An 18,889-nucleotide genomic window follows, 5' to 3' on the forward strand; every position below is an offset into this window, starting at 1 on the left:
CAATTTTCCACCTTGGTGCACAATAACGACATACAATACGACATCAAAGACACACTGTGGAGCAAAAGCATTGCAGAGACCAACTAATGCTAACCTGAAGTCTAAAGGGCATTTTAAAATAAAGACACTGAAATGGCAAAACTTGAATTACCTTTCTTGGCTGTACTTCTAATTATGTTCATTTCAGGAGTCGTCCGAGGATGTGTCCGGCGGGCTGCCCTTCCTGGCTGATCTAGCTCTGGGTTTATCTGTGCTGGCCTGCGCTATGCTACGCATCCTCTATAATGGCCCTGATATCACACGAGAGGAGGAGGCCTGCCATGACCTTCTCTGCTCCAAACTACTGCAGAGGTGTGCTGATTATGTCAGGACCCAAACGCAGAGATGCACTTCAGCAATCTTTATTTACATAGAAAATAAAACAAAAAGCACAGTGTAAAATAACTAATTTTCCTATTTGAATGATTCTTTCATGAATAGATTCAGCATTTATTTGAAATATAAATCTTCTGTAACATTAATTATCAATGTCTTTACTGTCTTATACATAAAAAAAGTTGCTGAATAAAAGTATTAATTTATTTTTAAAAGGCCTTCTTATACACACAAAAAAGTTGCTGCCTTATTTTTAAGTATAACCAACTTGGATGTTTAAGTCATTTCAACTTAAATTACATTCAAATGATTTTTTTTAAAACGAGTTGAATCTTGTATAACTTTATATTAAAAAGTTGAAAATTGCTTAACTTATTTTGATAAGTTAAAGCAATGCAAAACATGTTGTCATAACTTATTGATCATAGTGTATTTAGTTCTTATCCTTTTTGCTTCTTGCTCCTGTTCTCTGTAAGGTGTCAGTGGCAAGTGGAGGCTAATGGTGCGATATCTCCCGCTCTCACTCCGTCTCCGTCTCCCCTGCCTTTAACCATTGATGAGGAGAGAGAGTTCACCTATCCGTCAGACATCCTAGCCCCGCCTCCAGGCCCGATGCCTGGGGCTTGCTGTGAGCTGCCCCGCATCCACTTGCCTCCGGGCATTATGGGCCGCCTGAGGGAGCTGTCTGGAAGAGCCCGGCCTCAGTTTCGCCCCAGCATCAAGTAAGCACATGATAGGGAGTCTACCTGTCAGTGGAATGCAATTACGTTAGAAGAACATTTAACCTTAATCATAAATGCGTACAAATATAAACAAAACGACTAATATATGGACATATTTAAAGGTTTCATTTGTTTTGTTTAAAAAATTTACTCAGTTTGACCTTTTTGGCAGCAAACCACAACATTAGGACTTCTTGCATCAGAAATATTGAATAATAGTTAATTAATCTTCTGTTTATTCTGTTCTCAGAGAGGTGATCCGTCCTGATGTGATGGAGGAAGTGATCGTGTCGTGTGTAATAAAGCACTTGGGTCTGGTAGATGCGCTGCAGTCACTGGTGAACTTCCAGTACAGAGAAGTGCACAGAGAGGAACACAATCTGCTCTGCAAAATCATGGCCGAGACATTCAAGAAGATCAATGCAATGGAAAGACAGTTACAAGTATGTGTTACAAGTAGTCACAGATGTAGGGCTTTTCATAGACATGTTGTGTGATGCTGTTGATGAGTAACACTATATTCTGTGTCTGTGTTTGTTTCAGAGTGTTGCTGAATTGGAGCAGAAGTGGCAGAATGAAGTGGACGAAGCTCAACAGGGCAAACTTGAGAACAACTCGCCCTTCTTCCACGACTATCACTTCTTTGAGGCAAGTAATGTGACATGTAGTGTGAACTGAATGTAATGTTTTCAGACACTTAAATGTGTTAATTGCAATTAAATTGCATTTTTTATAGTTTATATTAAATTTATATTAAATTAACTTTACAATGTTTTTTTTAATCACTTGCACTTCTTTAGTACTTCTTTGTATGTAATGTCATAATTTCTCTATTTGTCTGAAATATGGTTGTGCATGATAAATAAAAATGTTATGAGCACAATTTGTACCTTACCTTACATAAAAGTGAAGTGTGGTCTACAGATGCACCGGTCCGACCTCTATTCCAGACTTGCACACAAACTGCATTGCAATAATGTAATTTCCCAAAATGTCAAGTCTGTTAACGCAGGCCAGACAGAGACCAGAGAAGAGAACAGAGAAAATACTGTACCAGGCGCAGAAACCTCACTCTTCACGATGCTCGAAAAATATAAATATTGCATTGTGGGTGGGGGTTTAGATAAATGTATCTCTGAAGGGAACTGAACTTTCAATGTAATTTTCTTTTTCTTTTACGTTAGTTTTGCACTCCAGGCACAACTTCACAACATGCATACAAAATATGTAATAAATGTTTACGGTAATATATAGTGAGGAAACCCAAATTTTCCTAGGTTGGACATCTCTTTTACCCACTGCTGTATTTACGTGGTACACCAGGGACGGGTACTTCAGATAATACCATGATATTTTGACAAATGTTAAATTGGCATAATTAGCTCAAAATTTACCATTACAAGAGCAACCTTGCTAGAAGAACATTTCTGAAATAAAAGGTATTCTTTGCATAACAAATTAGAAAGCTTCTGGTTGTAGTGTGTCCTTAAAGTTCTTTGTTCCACTGCATTTTTTTAATTAATTTAATTTTATTTGATCTGATCATCACCAATGATTATTAAGTGTAATCTTCCAGAATCGCTAGTTTCTTTAAAGAATAATACAATGATTTGTCCTTGAACAGCTGCAGGAAGTGTAGGCATTGACAAACTGTGTGCAGTGGTTTGTTTCTGCTTATATTGTAGCCAGGATTAAGTTGAAAATGTGTTAATTTGGTGTGTCTTGTGTCTCACAGAACAAAATGAAGGAGCTGGAACTTCTGTGTTCACTCAAGGAGGTTCCTCTGGACTGCACAGATCCAGAAAATGCAGTGATGGCTTTGAGGTATGACATGACAACTAATTCTGACTCCCTGTAGTGAATCTAAATTGTTCTCAAAGCTGTCGGTTACACCCATTCATCATAGAATCCTGTTCCCACAAAAATATGAAGCAGCACAACTGGTTTCAACATTTATGATAATAATAAGAAATGTTTCTTGAGCAGCAAATTGGAGTATTCTTTAGTGTCACATGATCCTTCAGAAATCAGAGTAACGATGGTGAAAACTGAAACTATTGCCTGTGTTTTGTTCTGGACAGAGAGAAGTTTTTCCATGAGGTTAATGCCGTGCAGCAGCAAAGAAGCTCCGTTCCTCTGGCTAAAACCAAAGCGCTTGTGAAGAGCTTGATCAACCGCTCTGAACTGCTGCTACATGTTACAATAGCACCACAATGCAGGAGTCTGTCTACAACACCAACATCCACACCAGGTTATTTGTGCAAGCATTTACACATGCACACAATTTCATAAGCTTACAAATGCGCTTAACAGCCCTTTTAACTTGTCCTCCTTACAGCCTGTAAGTCGGTATCGGACGCTAAATCGATGGTTCCTATAGTGAAGCAGCCTGTGTTCCTGCGCAGTATGTCCGCTCCCTCAGATTTGGAAATGATTGCCAACAGTGATGTGGAGTTTACACATGGAGCACAAAGGTACTTTTGTGACAGCAGAAGCATCAAATAACAGTTATAAAACGAATAGGTTCAACTCTCTGATTTGTAGAATTGCCAATATGTGCACACCTCTAAGCACATATTAGTTGAATTTTTATATAAATGTTTGAATATTTGGCAACCACAGACAGCCTACATTCAGAATAATAAACTACATTACAGTTGTTTATTATTAAAACTAAAATCATTTATTTATTAATGCATTTATTTATTTATTTTTATCTGCGTGCATTTATTTATTCATTTATTTCTAAATATATATTTATGCATTAATTTTTATGTTAAAATACTTTCTCCTATGCCAGCTTAATTTGTAGTTTAGAAGCATGGCTCTTTTGTTCAGATGAAGGTGTGTGCAGCAAATCAATAATTGGGTGACATTTACTTGGTCAGAAAAAAAGAATAATATATATATACCGTATATTAGGGGTGTAATGGTTCAAATGCTCGGTTTGTATCACGGTTTTAGGTTCACGGTTTCGTTACGGTTTGGTATGCGTTACATTAAGGGAAAAAAGGACCACTGTCAAATAAAAATAATGAAAAAAGGAACAATTTATCTAATTACCTTCAACCGCACAAATAAATACAAGAGAGCAAAGATACAAATAAAATAAATGGGGCTTTTCAGGTTTTTCCAAGTAGGTCTAACATTAGTTTTCATGTACAGAATTTGAATAAAGTAATAAATTGTAAAAATAACATTGCATATTTGACTGTATAAATTAAAGATGAATCTTTATTAAAGTAACAAAAGCTATTCAATCAAGAACAGTAAGTGATTTCCATGTCTTTTGTTGTTTGATTAACATTAAAAACACAAGACAGCAGCAGGAATATTCTGCTGTCACTTTAAGACATAATGCACAGATCCAAAATACTGATACGGTTACATCTTTCTCGACTGTACAAGTTCACTTAAGGCATGACCGACTATAGGATACTCATTAAGACGGGTATGTTGACACAATTTTTGTGTGAATTTCTCCATTGAAGCACTAGACTTAGACAATATTTGTGCGCTGTCTGAGACGTGTGCGCGCTTTGGATGAGTGCACACACACAGATCTTCTCACAGCACGTGCAAATTTCACTTTCTTGTCTTGCTCTTGAATGTTTAAATTGGCAAGGCTTAAATGAGTTTAGTTTAAACATATATAGCAACATGTGCTGTTCAGGTCTTGCTTGCGCTTGTGCGCTATTAACACCTGAATTTAATAAAAAGTTTACAAAGAGTGTGTGCTTGGTTCATGTTTTGTTCATCAAATTTGAGATGAACCGTGGTGCAAGTGCGTGCCGAACCGTGAGTGGAGAACGGTACAATTCAACTTTTTTTTTAAAAGAGAACCACTACACCCCTAATATATGTATGTGTGTGTTTATATACCGTATATATATATATATATGGTTAGTTTATATTATGGTAAAAGTTTTACAAATTGTAGTAACTAATTGTGTGTCTAGGAGGCGCATCAACCCATCCAGTCACCGGAGCAGCTCTTTTACTCTACTACAGTCATTGGTCATTGAAGACAGCAAGGACAAGCCCACGTACAGCGTGCTCCTGGGACAGCTGTTTGCCTTCATAGGAACAACACCTGATCAAACTGTAAGATCAGACACACGCAGCAGGACACTTGTCAAACATCAACTGTAGCCATTCAGTGCTCTTACTTGCAATGTTTCTAAACGGAGTCTTATGCCTGCAGGTGTCCAGCACCAGCTTCCTGTCAGCAGCTCAGACCCGCTGGAGGAGAGGTCGCACAAGGAAGCAGGCTCTGGTTCACATGAGAGAGCTGCTCACCGCTGCTGTTCGGGTGGGAGGGGTCACACATCTGGTCGGCCCAGTTACCATGGTGCTGCAGGGTGGACCAAGGTACATTTTAAACTGGTTTAACCTCAGGTTGCTGCCAAACTACTGTTCAAACTTTGGGGTCAGTAAGAATTTTCTAAGAAATAAGTACTTTAATTCAGGAAGGATGCATTCAATTGTAAATAATGTTATAAAAGATTTTTAGTTAAATAAATGCTGTTCTTTTGAATATCCAAAAACAAACAAAAAAAACATCCTGAAATAATCGAATCACAGTTTCCACAAAATATGCAACGTTTTCTATTGTGTTGCATCATATTTTTGTGGAAACTGATACACTGCCATTACAATATTTGGGGTAAGAAATTGATGCTTTTATTTAGCAAGGACACATTAAAATTAATCACGACTAACTTACAGAAAATACATTTATATTCTTCAGTTTTAAAGAATATATGTTCTTTTGAACTTTTAATGAATCACAGAATCCTGATTTTTTTTTTTCACAGATATATTAAGCAAAAAAAAAAAAACGGTTTCTATCATTGATGATAAGAAGAACCATTATTAATAATTGAGCACAAATAAATTGATTGCAACTGAGCAGCAAATCAGCATGTTAGAATGTAGAGATGCATCGATTGATCGGCTGGTGACCGGAATTGGCCGATTTTCACGTGATCGGCCATGACTGGCAACTGGCCAGTCAAATGCACTCGGGCGCCGCATGATTAACATCGTGTAGCATCACACGTGCACACGGAACGCACATGTAGGGAACCTCGTGAATTATGGCCATTTCACAAAAAGTGCCCAAAATGCACAGAATTTGCATGTCTACTGTGTTTTAACAAGGCTATGTCAGAAAAGAAAATGAAGACTCAAATATTTATAGAAAATTTACCCATTTAAACTTGTTTTTATTATTCAGTTTGGGTAAAAGTATATGGTGTTTTATAAAAATATATATATAGAAAATAAAAATGGAATCGGAATCGGCTAAAAACGGTATCGGCAGGTCAAACTAAATGAAAAATCGGAATCGGCCTAGAAAATTGTAATCGGTGCATCTCTTTTGAAAATGAGAATTACATTTGAAAATATAAAAGTTATTTTAAATGGCAATAATATGTCTCAATGTTACTGTTTTACTGTATTAATGATCAAATAAATGCGGCCTTTAATTTAATATTGCTAGATGGATTAAATCTCTACCGTGAAGCTTAAGCTGTCTATATGAATGTGCGTGTGTGTAGAGTTGAGGAACTGACCTGCGGAGGCATGATGGAGCAAGTCCAGGAGGCCTTTGGAGAGACCATGACATCAGTGGTGTCTCTCTGTGCCCGTTACCCTATAGCCTGTGCCAACAGCATCGGCCTGCTGTGCACCATCCCTTACACCAGGCAAGCATCTTCAGCCTCATGACATCAAATGCAGACCATGTCATTTCACCTAGGTGACCGCAAAGGAAAGGTTCTGTTACAAACCACAAATCACTCGATGATTTAACTAGTATTAAATCGGATGTAACAGCCTCAACATTCCCAACAAGACTGATGAGGAAAGCAGGAAAAACATGAACCATGAACGAAATTAGAAAACTAATCACCACCCTTACAAACATTTACCATGAAATGCACTGTAGTAATTCACCATGGTTTGGGCAGAAATGTGGACTATTTATATATATATATGAATATGTTATAGTTATTTATATTGCATTAGATTTATTAGATGGGTTTCTTTGTGAAGGAGTGTAACCTGTTTAGGCAGTTTTTATACAGTGGGAGTGAGTAGCCTGTGGTTATCAAGTCTCAGTGTCAGAATATAATTCTTATTTCTTACCAATATAGCCATGAGCTTGTATAATTCATTTATTTGTTCCAAGGAAAATAATTGTACACAGCTGTAAATTATCAAGTTCTTATTTATCATGGTCTTATATATCTGCATACTGTTGGGTACCACATTTCCAAGTAAATACAATAATTTTTTAGGTTTTCTTTAGCTTATGTATTGAAACTGTTATGTTTCAATAAATAATGTTTCAATTAATAAGCTAACCCCCCAAACCAACCCACCGGCCCACCTCAACTTTTGGATTTGATAATCCGGCCCTCGAATGTAGCTAGTTGAACAGCCCCGCTTTACAGAGTGCTGGACTCTTGCATTGACAATACAAGATCTCCAAAAAAACAAAGATTTATGCACCTCTTGATGGAAATAATATCACATAATTGTGTCTTCCTACATGGTTGTTTAAGAACTGAAAAGCTACACACTCCATCAATTAGGGTTAGATGAACTGTTCCCAAACAATGACGGATGACTTGGAGTTACAATTGAAGTCGATCTAAAATAAGAAACCTTCATCTAAAGTGCCATCTGATGGTGTCCACAGGAGTGAGGAGCAGTGTCTCGTTCGCAGTGGTTTGGTTCAGCTTATGGACAGGCTGTGTAGCCTGAGCAGTCAGAGGGACTGCAGCTCGAATGAGAAACAAACCAAAAAACAGAAAGTAGCCACGATGGCCTGGGCTGCTTTTCAGGTGCTGGCCAACCGCTGCATTGAGTGGGAAAAAGTCGAAGGTGAGGAGAGTTTACCGTTCAAAAAGTATCACTACAAACTTGTTTAATTATAACAGACGCTAACACTGTTGTCTAACAGGAGGCTCCACAGACGCAGTGCATTCTGGACTGGCACGACAGGTGTCTAGCTTATTAACCAATCACCTGGCTCGGGCGACAGACTGCTGCGGGAACCAGGCGGCCGGGAATGATGCTCTGCAGGATGTGCTCAGTTTGCTCAATGATCTGTCCAGGTAAGTCCTGGTTTTCTCTCGTTTAACTTCACTTATTTGTATATTAACTTTAAATGTAATATTGCATAATACTCTACAGTTAAAATTATAGTACGTGTGCTTTAATATGACAATCGCTGTTTTAGCCGAATATTTTCAGTAGCAGAAATTTTGGAGCCTACCAGTCACTAATTGTGATTCCAGTTTAATTTCCTAAAGTGTGGTCCATAGAGGGTTAAGTACACATGAGCAAGCTGTTATCTGTTCAGTTTGAGTGTGACATAAACAAAAGCTTAGACGAGTCAGATGTCAATTCAGTTTGTAAATATTTTTGTCTGCTCATTCATGATTCATATTACACGACACAATACAGGTTTCATAGGTTACATTTTGTGTGAAGCCAATGAAAAAAACATTTTTAGTATTTCAAGTCCTTCAATTAAACTAGTTACACATTATGGATAAGTGTGGATTTACTTGATTTTAACTCATTTCAACTGTTGCATGGCCCTTTCTCCTCTTCCAAGGAGCCACATAGGCAAGACCATCCTGAGCCAGCCTGCCTGTGTGTCCAAGCTTCTGTCACTGCTCCTGGACCAGCGGCCCTCGCCCAAACTGGTGCTGATTATCCTGCAGTTATGCCGTGCTGCCCTTCCACTTATGAGTGTGGAGGACTGTGGGAATGTAGCACTTCCTTCCTGGAGCTACTCAACAAATGCACTGGATGCAGAGCAGCAAGACGCCAATGATCCTGCCTTCCGCATCGCATCACTGCTTCTGGCCAAGCTGGCAGACTATGTGGTGCCAGGTATGAGAGAAAGTTTTTTTGGGCATAACATATATATACATAACATACATAACATATATATATATATATATTAGGGCAGTCAATGTTAACATCCTTTGGCTAGCATTACATTATATGATCACACTCTTCTTCATGCAAATGCTTTTAAACCATTCAAGCATGACAAGACAAAAGAGAATGCGCTGCCTGTGAATTTCCTAACACAGACACACACACAGGGCAGGGCGCGCAGAAAGACGCGTGCCAGTATCGTGCGCACAGACTGCGTGCCAGAATCGAGGTCTCTTTCGCACTTGAATGAACAGTAACACACAATGATGCCAAAATGTCAGTTTTGTCGAGTATCCACATAAGAGCAGTCTTAAAGTCTTAAATGAGCGTAAAGAGTTGTCAGAGAATGAGGCGCGTATGAGATCCGCGTCTCTGTCAGCAGCGGCTGGTCTTAAAGGGACAGCAGCCAATAATGCTGCCTGTCAGCAAAGTTCATCAAAGAACGAAGGGAACAGAGAAAATTACTCACTGCTCTGACTAGTACTGACTAAAGATATGTTGTACTGTAGCTTTAATAAGGATTAGTCTATATTAATTTATATTTTTTGCAGTGCAGACTGTTTGATAACTTTATTCAATTTCTGTATATTCCTACCTGTTAGACAGGAAGGAAGGTCACAGGTAAATATGACGTTTATGTGAGGACGTTTTGAAGTTTACTTAAATTAAAAGTTGTAATATTTTTTGAAGCCTAATAAATAAAAAATAAATAAAAAAGATAACTTTCAATTACACTGTAATGTTGAATGGCTATATTCAATGTTTAGAATCGGTGAAATTATTACATTATAAAATGTATAACAAACGTAAGTGTTTTTAATTGCGACTAATCTAATCTAAAAAATCTATTTTTTTTATCAATTGACAGCATGCATATATATATATATATATATATATATATATAATATATATATATGCGCATAAATATTATTAGGATTTAAAACAACTTATTTTCTATTTGAATGTATTTTAAAATGTCATTTATTAGTGTGATGCAAAGCTGCATTTTCAGCATCATTACTCCAGTCTTCGGTGTCACATGATCCTTCAGATTTCATTATAATATAATAAGTAATTATAAAATGGTAATTTTTCGGTTTCTTTCTTTCCTGCTTTATCAGCAAGTTTAATTTGATTTGATCTCCTCGCTTAGGTTGCCAGACTTTGCTCTCCCCGAGCGCTTCTGAGCCTGACACTAGTCTGACACGGGCCTGTCCTAAGAGCAGTGCTAAGACTGATAAAGACGCTAGTGAGGAGGGTGAAGCAGTGGATGGCAAGCTGTCCATTTTCATCCATAAGAGAGAAGACCAGTCATCACATGAGGTGCTTCAGCCATTACTCAGGTAATAACACTGGACGGCCACACTACAAAACACATCAACCTCATTGTATTCTCTGATTCTGAAAAGAAAGAAAGAAAAGAAACCCGTTTTTAAAAAAAAGTTAATTAAACCCATTTTATAAAAGTTATGATTTGATGTCAGTATTTGCACCTTGCAGCAGCTCAGAGGGTCGTCCTTTCCGTCTCGGCACTGGAGCGAACATGGAGAAGGTGGTAAAGATGGATCGAGATATGACAAAGGTCGGCTTTGGTTTAGTGACTGTTCACTCTTGCTGAATGTCACACTATGCTGAATGTGTCAAATCTGTTCATCTTTTTGCAGAGTGGCTGCTGTGAGGTGATCACAGAAGAGGCATCCTCTGCTTTGCGGAAAGCCAATAAGTGGGCTCAATCTGGGCTTATTGTTAGTGTGGGGCCACCAATAGAGAACACTGGCCAGGAGAACTCTGGGGTATCCAATACAGGCGACAAGAAGAAAACTGCCCAGTCTACTGTCTGCCGAGAGAGGAACGCTGAATTGGCTCGGTAAGAAAACTATACTTCGCTACCTTTTGAATGTATATCTGAAAGGGAACTGAGTGTCTTCAGGAAAGTTTTGATGGACTTTTCTATTCGTCTTACCTGCGTAGGATGCATAATAAAGTAGTGTTTATAAGTGCAGCTGCTTTGTGTTCAGGGGTAACCGCTGTATTTATTTATTTATTATTTAAATAATAGTTTTTACAGTCATTTTACTGAAAATTACAATAGACATTGATGTTGTTTAAAAATAACGTTGCTACCTAAACAACACTACCATTCAAAAGTGTGAAATTATGTTGTTGTTTTTTAAAACATTTTGAGAAACATCTCTTCTGCTCAAGGTTGCATTTATTTGTTCAAAAATACAGTTAAAACATTGATATTGTGAAATATTATTATAAATTGATTTGATTTATTGGTTTATTTAAAAGGGGACCGTGCAATTTCATAAAACACATGAACAAACATGGTTAAAAAAAGCCAGAATTAGCCAAAAGGCTATTTTTCATCTGTAGTCCCTTGGCCAAGATGTAAAAAAAAAGCATTAAAATACGAACAAGAAAATACATTTACAAGTCTATGGCAAATTGACTACAATATAAATGACACTGTAAGATAACATTAAGGTACACTGTACCTGTTACAATAATAAGACACACAAAAAACACTTTTTCAAAAAGGCTATAGTACTGTATATACAATATATAATACAGCTTAATAGACTCGGCTTTTAATGTTGGCAGACATAATTGTTAATGAGCCAAATAAAACAAAAATTTGTAAAGGCCTTGTAAGTGTTTAGCTGCCTAACCTCCTCAGGCAAAGAATTCCATTCAGCAGTGCCCCTCACTGACCAGGCCGAGCGATTGAAAGCGCTCCTGCGCAGAGGGACGACACAGTCCCCTCTGGCAGAGCCTCGAGTGACGCGCTCAGAGCTGTTTCTATGGCTGATGAACTCAGCCAGAGGAGCTGAGGCCAAATCATGTGTCACTTTGTATATGAGTCTCAGATCTAAAAACTTATGAATATTGTGCCAGTTTAAAAGGCTGTATTTTTTTAAAATTGCACAATGATGATAGTGCCTTGGTTTTTTGTCCATGATTTTAATGGCTTGTTTGTATAATATTTCCAAAGGTCTTTTTGCGCTCTGACTTGCTTGAGACCAACTTGTTAAGCAGTAGTTGAGGTGGCTGAAAATCATGGAATGTAAAAAAATTAGTGAAGCTGCGGTTGACATGCCATTTCGAATTGAGCGGAAATTTGCAAGATTAAACTTGATTATTTTACATACTTTTTCAATATGGGCTTTAAAGGAGAGATGTGAATCTATTACTAAGCCAAGATATTTGTATTGATTTACGATTCGTAATTTTTCTCCAGCAACTATTATGTCAGGATTAAATGAAGCTCTATTGGTTTTACTGAAGAATATGCCTACAGTTTTCGAAATATTTAGCTGCAGGCAGTTCTCCTGCAGCCATGATGTAACACGAGTCATTGCTTTTGTGAGTTTATCTGCAACAATGTCTTTAGAGCGACCATGAACAAATAGAACGGTGTCATCCGCATACATTAAATATTCTACTTCAGAGCAAACATTAGGCAAGTCATTGACATAAAGGCTAAATAAGAGGGGTCCTAATATTGAGCCCTGAGGAACCCCGGTGGTTAGCCTAAGAGACTCAGAATTGCTTAAAATTTTAAAGAACTGTTTTCTATTTGAATCTCTTTTTTAAAAGTGTAAAATTCCTGTGTTGCAAAGCTGAATTTTCAGCATCATTACTCCAGTCTTTAGTGTCACATGATCCTTCAGAAATCATTCTAATATGCGGATTTGCGACTCAAGAAAAATGTCTTATTATTATCAGTGTTGATTTTGCTGTGTGATACACTACCATCCAAAACTTTGGGGTTATAAGATTTAAATAAATGATTGCCTTTATCCTGCAAGGACATATTAAATAAATTACATTTTAAAATATTTTACAATAGAAAAGTTATTTTACATTTTTTTTAGTCTTTTGGTGAGCAGAAGAGACTTCTTTCAAATACAATAAAACATCTTAATTATTCCAAACTCTTTTTTTTTACCATCACTGCAGTTCTTTTCTAATATCAGAATTTTCCGAAACCCAGATCAGATCCAGTGCGGCCCTTTATCAGCGGTCACGTGGCTAACAGCATGGCTGCTGAGGTTATCGCTCTGCTCCACAGTCTTCTGACTGCACCTGAATCCAACACTGCTCAAATATGGACCAGCACAGCAGAAAAGGTCAGCTGCCCTTCTTGATTCTTGCCCTAACAAGGGTACAATTACAACTGGCCTATTCAAATTATACTTGAGTTTCAGTGCTCAATGAAACACACAACAGTGTTGAAATCTTCCATCCTCTCCTCAGGTGTTGTCCAGGGCCTTGATGTACATCCCTCAGTTAGGCAAATATGCTGAGAGTATTCTGGAGAGTGGTAACAGCAGCGGCAGGAAGTTGGCCAAGCTGCAGGCGATTGGCCGACAGGCTGTGGCGGCTCTCTGTGCTCTAGGTGGATTCAAGGAGACCATCAAGATTGGTTCTGAAGTCCAGGTGACCTATTACTCTAACCCCCCCATCCCCCTATTTTGAGCACAGACCTGAAAATGCATTGTCCGAACTTAAACAGTTGTAGATCATGAATGCTTTCAGATTATTGCTGAAGTGAAAGCACTTTACGTTCAAATGTTATAGAAGTTTAAGTTTACTGTAAAGCAAATGAACTCAACTATGCATGTTTTAAGTGTCAAAAAGCCAAGTATCATATCGTGCCAAGTGTCAAACTGACAGTTAACCGGTACACACACAATTTAGCAGATGAATAATCTCAATGGCTTACATTGCAAGCTGAAGTATTTGCCTCTGTTCTCTGTGTCAGGTGGTGGGTAAAGGTGTATCGGATAGTGTTGGTGTGGTTATATCCATTAATGAACAAGAGGGCATCGCCACTGTCAAGTTTCCTTCCTGCGATTACCGCCGCACAAGCAAGGCGTCTGATATCCTCACTGTACCCATATCCCGCCTCTGCACACCCCGCTCTGAGGTAAGCACCTCTCAAATAACTGTAAAACTCCACAATTGTAATTTTTTTGATGTCATATAGTTAGCAATGCTCTTATTTTTTGCATTGAGCAATGACATTTTTTCAGCTTACATGATCATTCACAGCCCATTATTATTATCTACCATTCTATTCAACTGTATGAGTTTTTTTTTTTTTTTTTTTTTTTTTTTACTCTGTTATTTCCTTTTAAAAATGTTGACTTTTAAAAAGATTTCTTCTCATAATATCATAAATAATATACTTTATTGAAAATAATATACTTAATTGTGAACTAAATGTATTGTTTTCGGACACTTAATTGCATTTTAATTACAATTAAGTGTAAATGTTGTGAGTCATCTTAATTGGGACTGGTTGTCTTCTGTCTCTGATCACTTAAAACTTTTAACACAGTGATTGATCACTGTGTCGTTGCTGCTGTGAGAAATATTACCTTTAGACCAGTGCTGTTTTAGTATTATTTTTTTTATACTACTGTAGCATTTATTAATGTTTTGCATTAGCATTCATTTTTATATTTTCAGTTTTCATTTAAATTTGAGTTTGTTTTAGTACTTTTGTAATATTTTTTATATTTTTATATTTGCTATTTATTTATTTTTTAATTTTAGTACTTGTATATTTTTAAGTTTAAGTTTGTCATGTTATATTTATGTTTAGTTTTATTTCAGTTCACAAAACCATTTTTAATTGTCACTGTTATTAATGATGTGGAATCATCTTAGAACTTTTCCACAGTGATTTTAAGCATCTACAGTCGTTAACAAACATGCCCCAGTTCATATATATATATATATATATATATATATAGAGAGAGAGAGTAACAACTCAATGTTTACTTGCCAAGGAGCTGACAAATGTAAAGCCAGAAAAAACAAAAACAGATGCTTTGAAATATCATGTTGAGAGATGATTAAACTTCCCTTGCCATGTCTTGCCTTTGCCTCAGGACTTATCAAGCTTGCTCATTTCTAAAGCAGCTCTGATATCTGATGTCTTGTCTTAATCTTGGATCTCTGTGTGTTTGTTGTAAGGCTCTGCCGCTGCATAAGCTGTCCATCACAGAGAAGGTTGTTCAAGCAGTGCAGTCCATGTTACTGCCACAGGAGGGCAGTCTGTCCATCCACACGTCCCTCCCTGCGTCTGGAGACGGAGCCAGTCCTGTGATGGCTGTGGTGCGTCTTCTGGCCGAGATCAGAACTAGGTCAGAACCTCAATGCATCTTATATTGTGACATAGCACAGCCAAAACAAGAATGTGGAAGAATGTGTCATTGTACAGTAGTGCTATGAACCCATATGGGATATTTATTGTGCGTGTCTTTGACTGTCAGAGCGTGTTTGGTGATGGCGCAGCTGCTTGAGGACAGCTCATTTTGTGAAGAGTTTATTCAGCAGTGTCCATCAGCAGTGGAGGTGCTTAACCTGATAGCTCAGGAGTGCAGTCCTGGTGAGTGCTGACAACAGAGCTGCACATCCTCTACACCCAGAAAGTGTCAATAAAATATATATTTCTATATATTTTATTATGTAAGATGAATATTTTTAATAGTGATTAATCTGGGTAAACCCAGCTGGAAACATGTACATTTATCTCTCCTGCTTCCTTTCCAAATTTGCGGGAACAAATCACAAACTGGCTTATCCACTTGGCACGCTTTGGCTTAACAGGTTTAACACGATGACGATAGATAAGCGACGAATCCAATTCCTTTTATCCTCTCGACGATGCTCATATGGCTTTTTTAGTTTAGCAAACAAATCGCTCGAGTGGGTGTAAATACCACTCACTTTCATGTTTTTTTTTTTTGCACAGCCTTTAAAAAAATCGATCGATGCCATTGCTGCTTCTGCAAACCGCTGATCAATGCTCCAAACCGACATGTTTTGTACAAACTGGAGTTTTCGCGTCTGATTGGTTGAAGGACTATCCAATTGCGTACAGTCATTTAAACTATGCGGTTGATCACGCCTCTTGTGCAGTAGGAAATACAGAGCAGACTCCCCAGACTAATGTTCGATCTTAAAAGATTAGATAAATCCCACACTTATCGTGAAATTAAGCATACACCATTTATCTTGTTTGACATTTTAATTTTCTCATTATTGGCTATATCCAGCAAAGTAAAACATCAGATTGAAGGACGATTCTCACATAACTGTATTTTTTGCAAATTTATTTCAAGGTAAATCTTTCTAAAAAGGACACTTGGAGACTCCAAAAGGACACCAAATAACCAAATGATATAAGGAGTCTTTATAATTCGTAAATTTATGCACAGCAAAGTCCAGATTCCCCCCCACATGGAGATGCCAAAAAGAAAAACTAAACTTGATCTGACTGTATATACCTACTACAGAAGGATCCATTCAGAATTACTAAATACAGAAACATACACATGACAAATCAAAACATTATCTTGAGTGTTTGTTGAAACAAAACGTAAACTAATGTAATGAAATGTGTCTGTGCATAAATACAATGTGCGATCAGTGCACCGAGAGCGCGCGCACACGGTTTGATTACGCAATATACAGTTGCGGACTCATGCATGCTTACTGTACTTGGATTGCAATCCTCGTCCGTCAAAACTTTTCTAGCGAGGCGCTGGTTTGCTTTATTCAACTGAGAAACGTAGTTTGTGTATAACGTGTTAACGGTGACAGCCCCTATATATGTATGTGTATAATATATACAGCCCCAATATTATATATATATATATATATATTCTTAAAAACTTGAACAAAAGAATGTGTATGTTTGTGTATATATTTAAACGCTAAAAAAATTCAATTATTAATACATACTATAATAGTATACAAATTATACTAAAATAACACTGTTCAGTGGGGGTGGGAATTGCCAGAGGTCCCACGATATGATATTTTCATGATCGCTCAGCCACGATACATTATTGCGATTTTAAAGTCCCCCGTTCATCCATTAAAACTCACTGTTCATCACCAAAATTAAATTTAGATGTTTTTTTCCTGAGAAAAAAAAAATCTTCATGCCTTAAAATAGCTTGAATTTAAGGCCTCGTTTACACGTACATGGTTATTTTGAAAAACTGAGACATTTCCCTTCGGTTGTGCCCCTCGTTTACACGCAAATGGAGAATTCTCCTCTGAAAACGATTCTTTCTAAAAACTCCGGCCAGAGTGGAGATTTTGGAAAACTCCGTTTGCACGTTTGCATGTAAACTGAGAAAAACTGAGTTTTAGGCAGTCGACGTCACAGTCAGGGTGGGAAATTAGCACCCGCCACCCGCCGAGGGCGGGTACTTTTTCAAAGTGGCGGGTCACTTTGCCGTGTATACCAGCCACAGTGGCGGGTGGATTATAATAATGCTGCGTTCGCACCAAAAGCGAATACAGTTCGCAAAAATTCGCATCCACCGAGGGACCAGGACAGGACCACCAGACGCGCATAAACGCGTCTTTACATTGACTTAACATTGAATGTATTAAGTAGTAACCAATAAACACATGCTGCGAGTAATTTCATTGTACGGATTGGACAGCCTTTGTCAAAGAATGCGGTTGCTAAGTAACAATAATACACTTTTGTCGAGTAACTCTTTTGATTGGTTTTCAGCGCTGTGTCACGGCGCTGAAGAGACCGTTATACTGTATAACTTATAGACATAGCTAAGCTGAGAATAAAAATAAAATAAAAAGTGTATATATATATAGCTGAGCTGAGCTGGTGCAGAAGAAAGGGAAATTATTTTTAACCATGCGCGCGCGCTCTCTACACTGCTGAAGCGCTGATGATCTGAAAACACAGACAAGCTGGAGTTAAGCGATCTTTATTTGAGATTTTCTACTTAAATTAAAGTGTCATTCAGTCGGTCTGTGTTCTGTCGCGAGCCGCTTGCGCTGTTTGTGCGACTAAATCTGCGATCAAAATGCAGGCTGATATCCAGCAGTGTTTTTAATGTTGATCATATATGAGCAAGAATGCAATGTTTCCCGAATATCCACACGATTTCAAATGTGACATTGATTTTATACAACAGTAAAAAAAAAAGGGTAACATTTAAGTGATGTACTGCATTTAAAACAGTATAGTCAGGCTTATTGCTCTATTTTGCAACGAAATCTGTGGCTTTGAACGAATCGTGAGATTCAATGAATGAATGACTCGATGACCGCCACCTACTGGCTATTTTAATATAATATTTTTATTAATATTAAAAACGTTTTTTAACATTGCATATTTATTGAACATTGTTTTATTTAAAGCATTATTTATTTTTAAAAGGTATTATAAAGGTTAAAAATTAAATGAAAAAATGTATTAAAGGGGGCGAATATTGTCCCTTAATGGAAAAGGTGTGACTGCAGTCTAAGTGGAAGAGAGGAACTTAGGAAAAGGGATATGTAGAATTGCACAAGTGCTACTGCTAAAGAGTGCAATGTAAATAATTTCTCATAAGCTTAATTGAATGGCCTAGAGAGAATAATTATGACATTTTCTGTCTAAAGACTACATATAAAATAGCTACCTAAGTAACTGCAGTTTACTAAAAGTAATGACTAAAAGTTTGCATTCATAAGCATTTTCGTCTGAAGATGAAGACTAAGACTGAATCAAAAATGGTTGCCAAAATGAACACTGACCTACACACACTAAGCGCACTACAACGCTGTTGCGTATGTATTAAATATGACTGATCATTTAAATAAAATGTTTTATTTAATTCAAGTAGTCTACATAGTAGCCTACATAATTATTTTCCAGGGTTTAAAATTTATACAGATTTGATATTTTCCCCTCATACTTATGTTGGAATGGGTACGAAGTTGGCATTGAATTTCATTTGAAATGGTATTAAAAAGGTCTTAAAAAGCCTTGAATTTAAGCT

General features: G+C 37.3%; 1 protein-coding gene across 4 annotated transcripts in view; it reads left to right on the top strand.

Moving 5' to 3' along the window:
* The window catches only part of hectd4 (HECT domain E3 ubiquitin protein ligase 4), an 88,754-nt gene that overhangs the window by 39,404 nt on the left and 30,461 nt on the right, over positions 1-18,889 (top strand). For all 4 annotated transcript variants that reach the window (XM_079638469.1, XM_079638470.1, XM_079638471.1 and 1 more), the window contains exons 24-44: positions 188-351; positions 852-1,097; positions 1,348-1,540; positions 1,641-1,745; positions 2,833-2,921; positions 3,179-3,348; positions 3,436-3,571; positions 5,057-5,201; positions 5,302-5,468; positions 6,662-6,808; positions 7,807-7,991; positions 8,071-8,224; positions 8,731-9,011; positions 10,216-10,405; positions 10,563-10,644; positions 10,727-10,929; positions 13,063-13,198; positions 13,326-13,508; positions 13,834-13,998; positions 15,054-15,223; positions 15,353-15,468. In XM_079638469.1, the coding sequence (XP_079494595.1) occupies positions 188-351; positions 852-1,097; positions 1,348-1,540; positions 1,641-1,745; positions 2,833-2,921; positions 3,179-3,348; positions 3,436-3,571; positions 5,057-5,201; positions 5,302-5,468; positions 6,662-6,808; positions 7,807-7,991; positions 8,071-8,224; positions 8,731-9,011; positions 10,216-10,405; positions 10,563-10,644; positions 10,727-10,929; positions 13,063-13,198; positions 13,326-13,508; positions 13,834-13,998; positions 15,054-15,223; positions 15,353-15,468 (3,427 nt within the window). The remainder of the gene's footprint in view (positions 1-187; positions 352-851; positions 1,098-1,347; positions 1,541-1,640; positions 1,746-2,832; positions 2,922-3,178; positions 3,349-3,435; positions 3,572-5,056; positions 5,202-5,301; positions 5,469-6,661; positions 6,809-7,806; positions 7,992-8,070; positions 8,225-8,730; positions 9,012-10,215; positions 10,406-10,562; positions 10,645-10,726; positions 10,930-13,062; positions 13,199-13,325; positions 13,509-13,833; positions 13,999-15,053; positions 15,224-15,352; positions 15,469-18,889) is intronic.

Source organism: Phoxinus phoxinus, assembly GCF_949152265.1.
Source record: "Phoxinus phoxinus genome assembly, chromosome: 2".
NCBI lineage: Eukaryota > Metazoa > Chordata > Actinopteri > Cypriniformes > Leuciscidae > Phoxinus > Phoxinus phoxinus.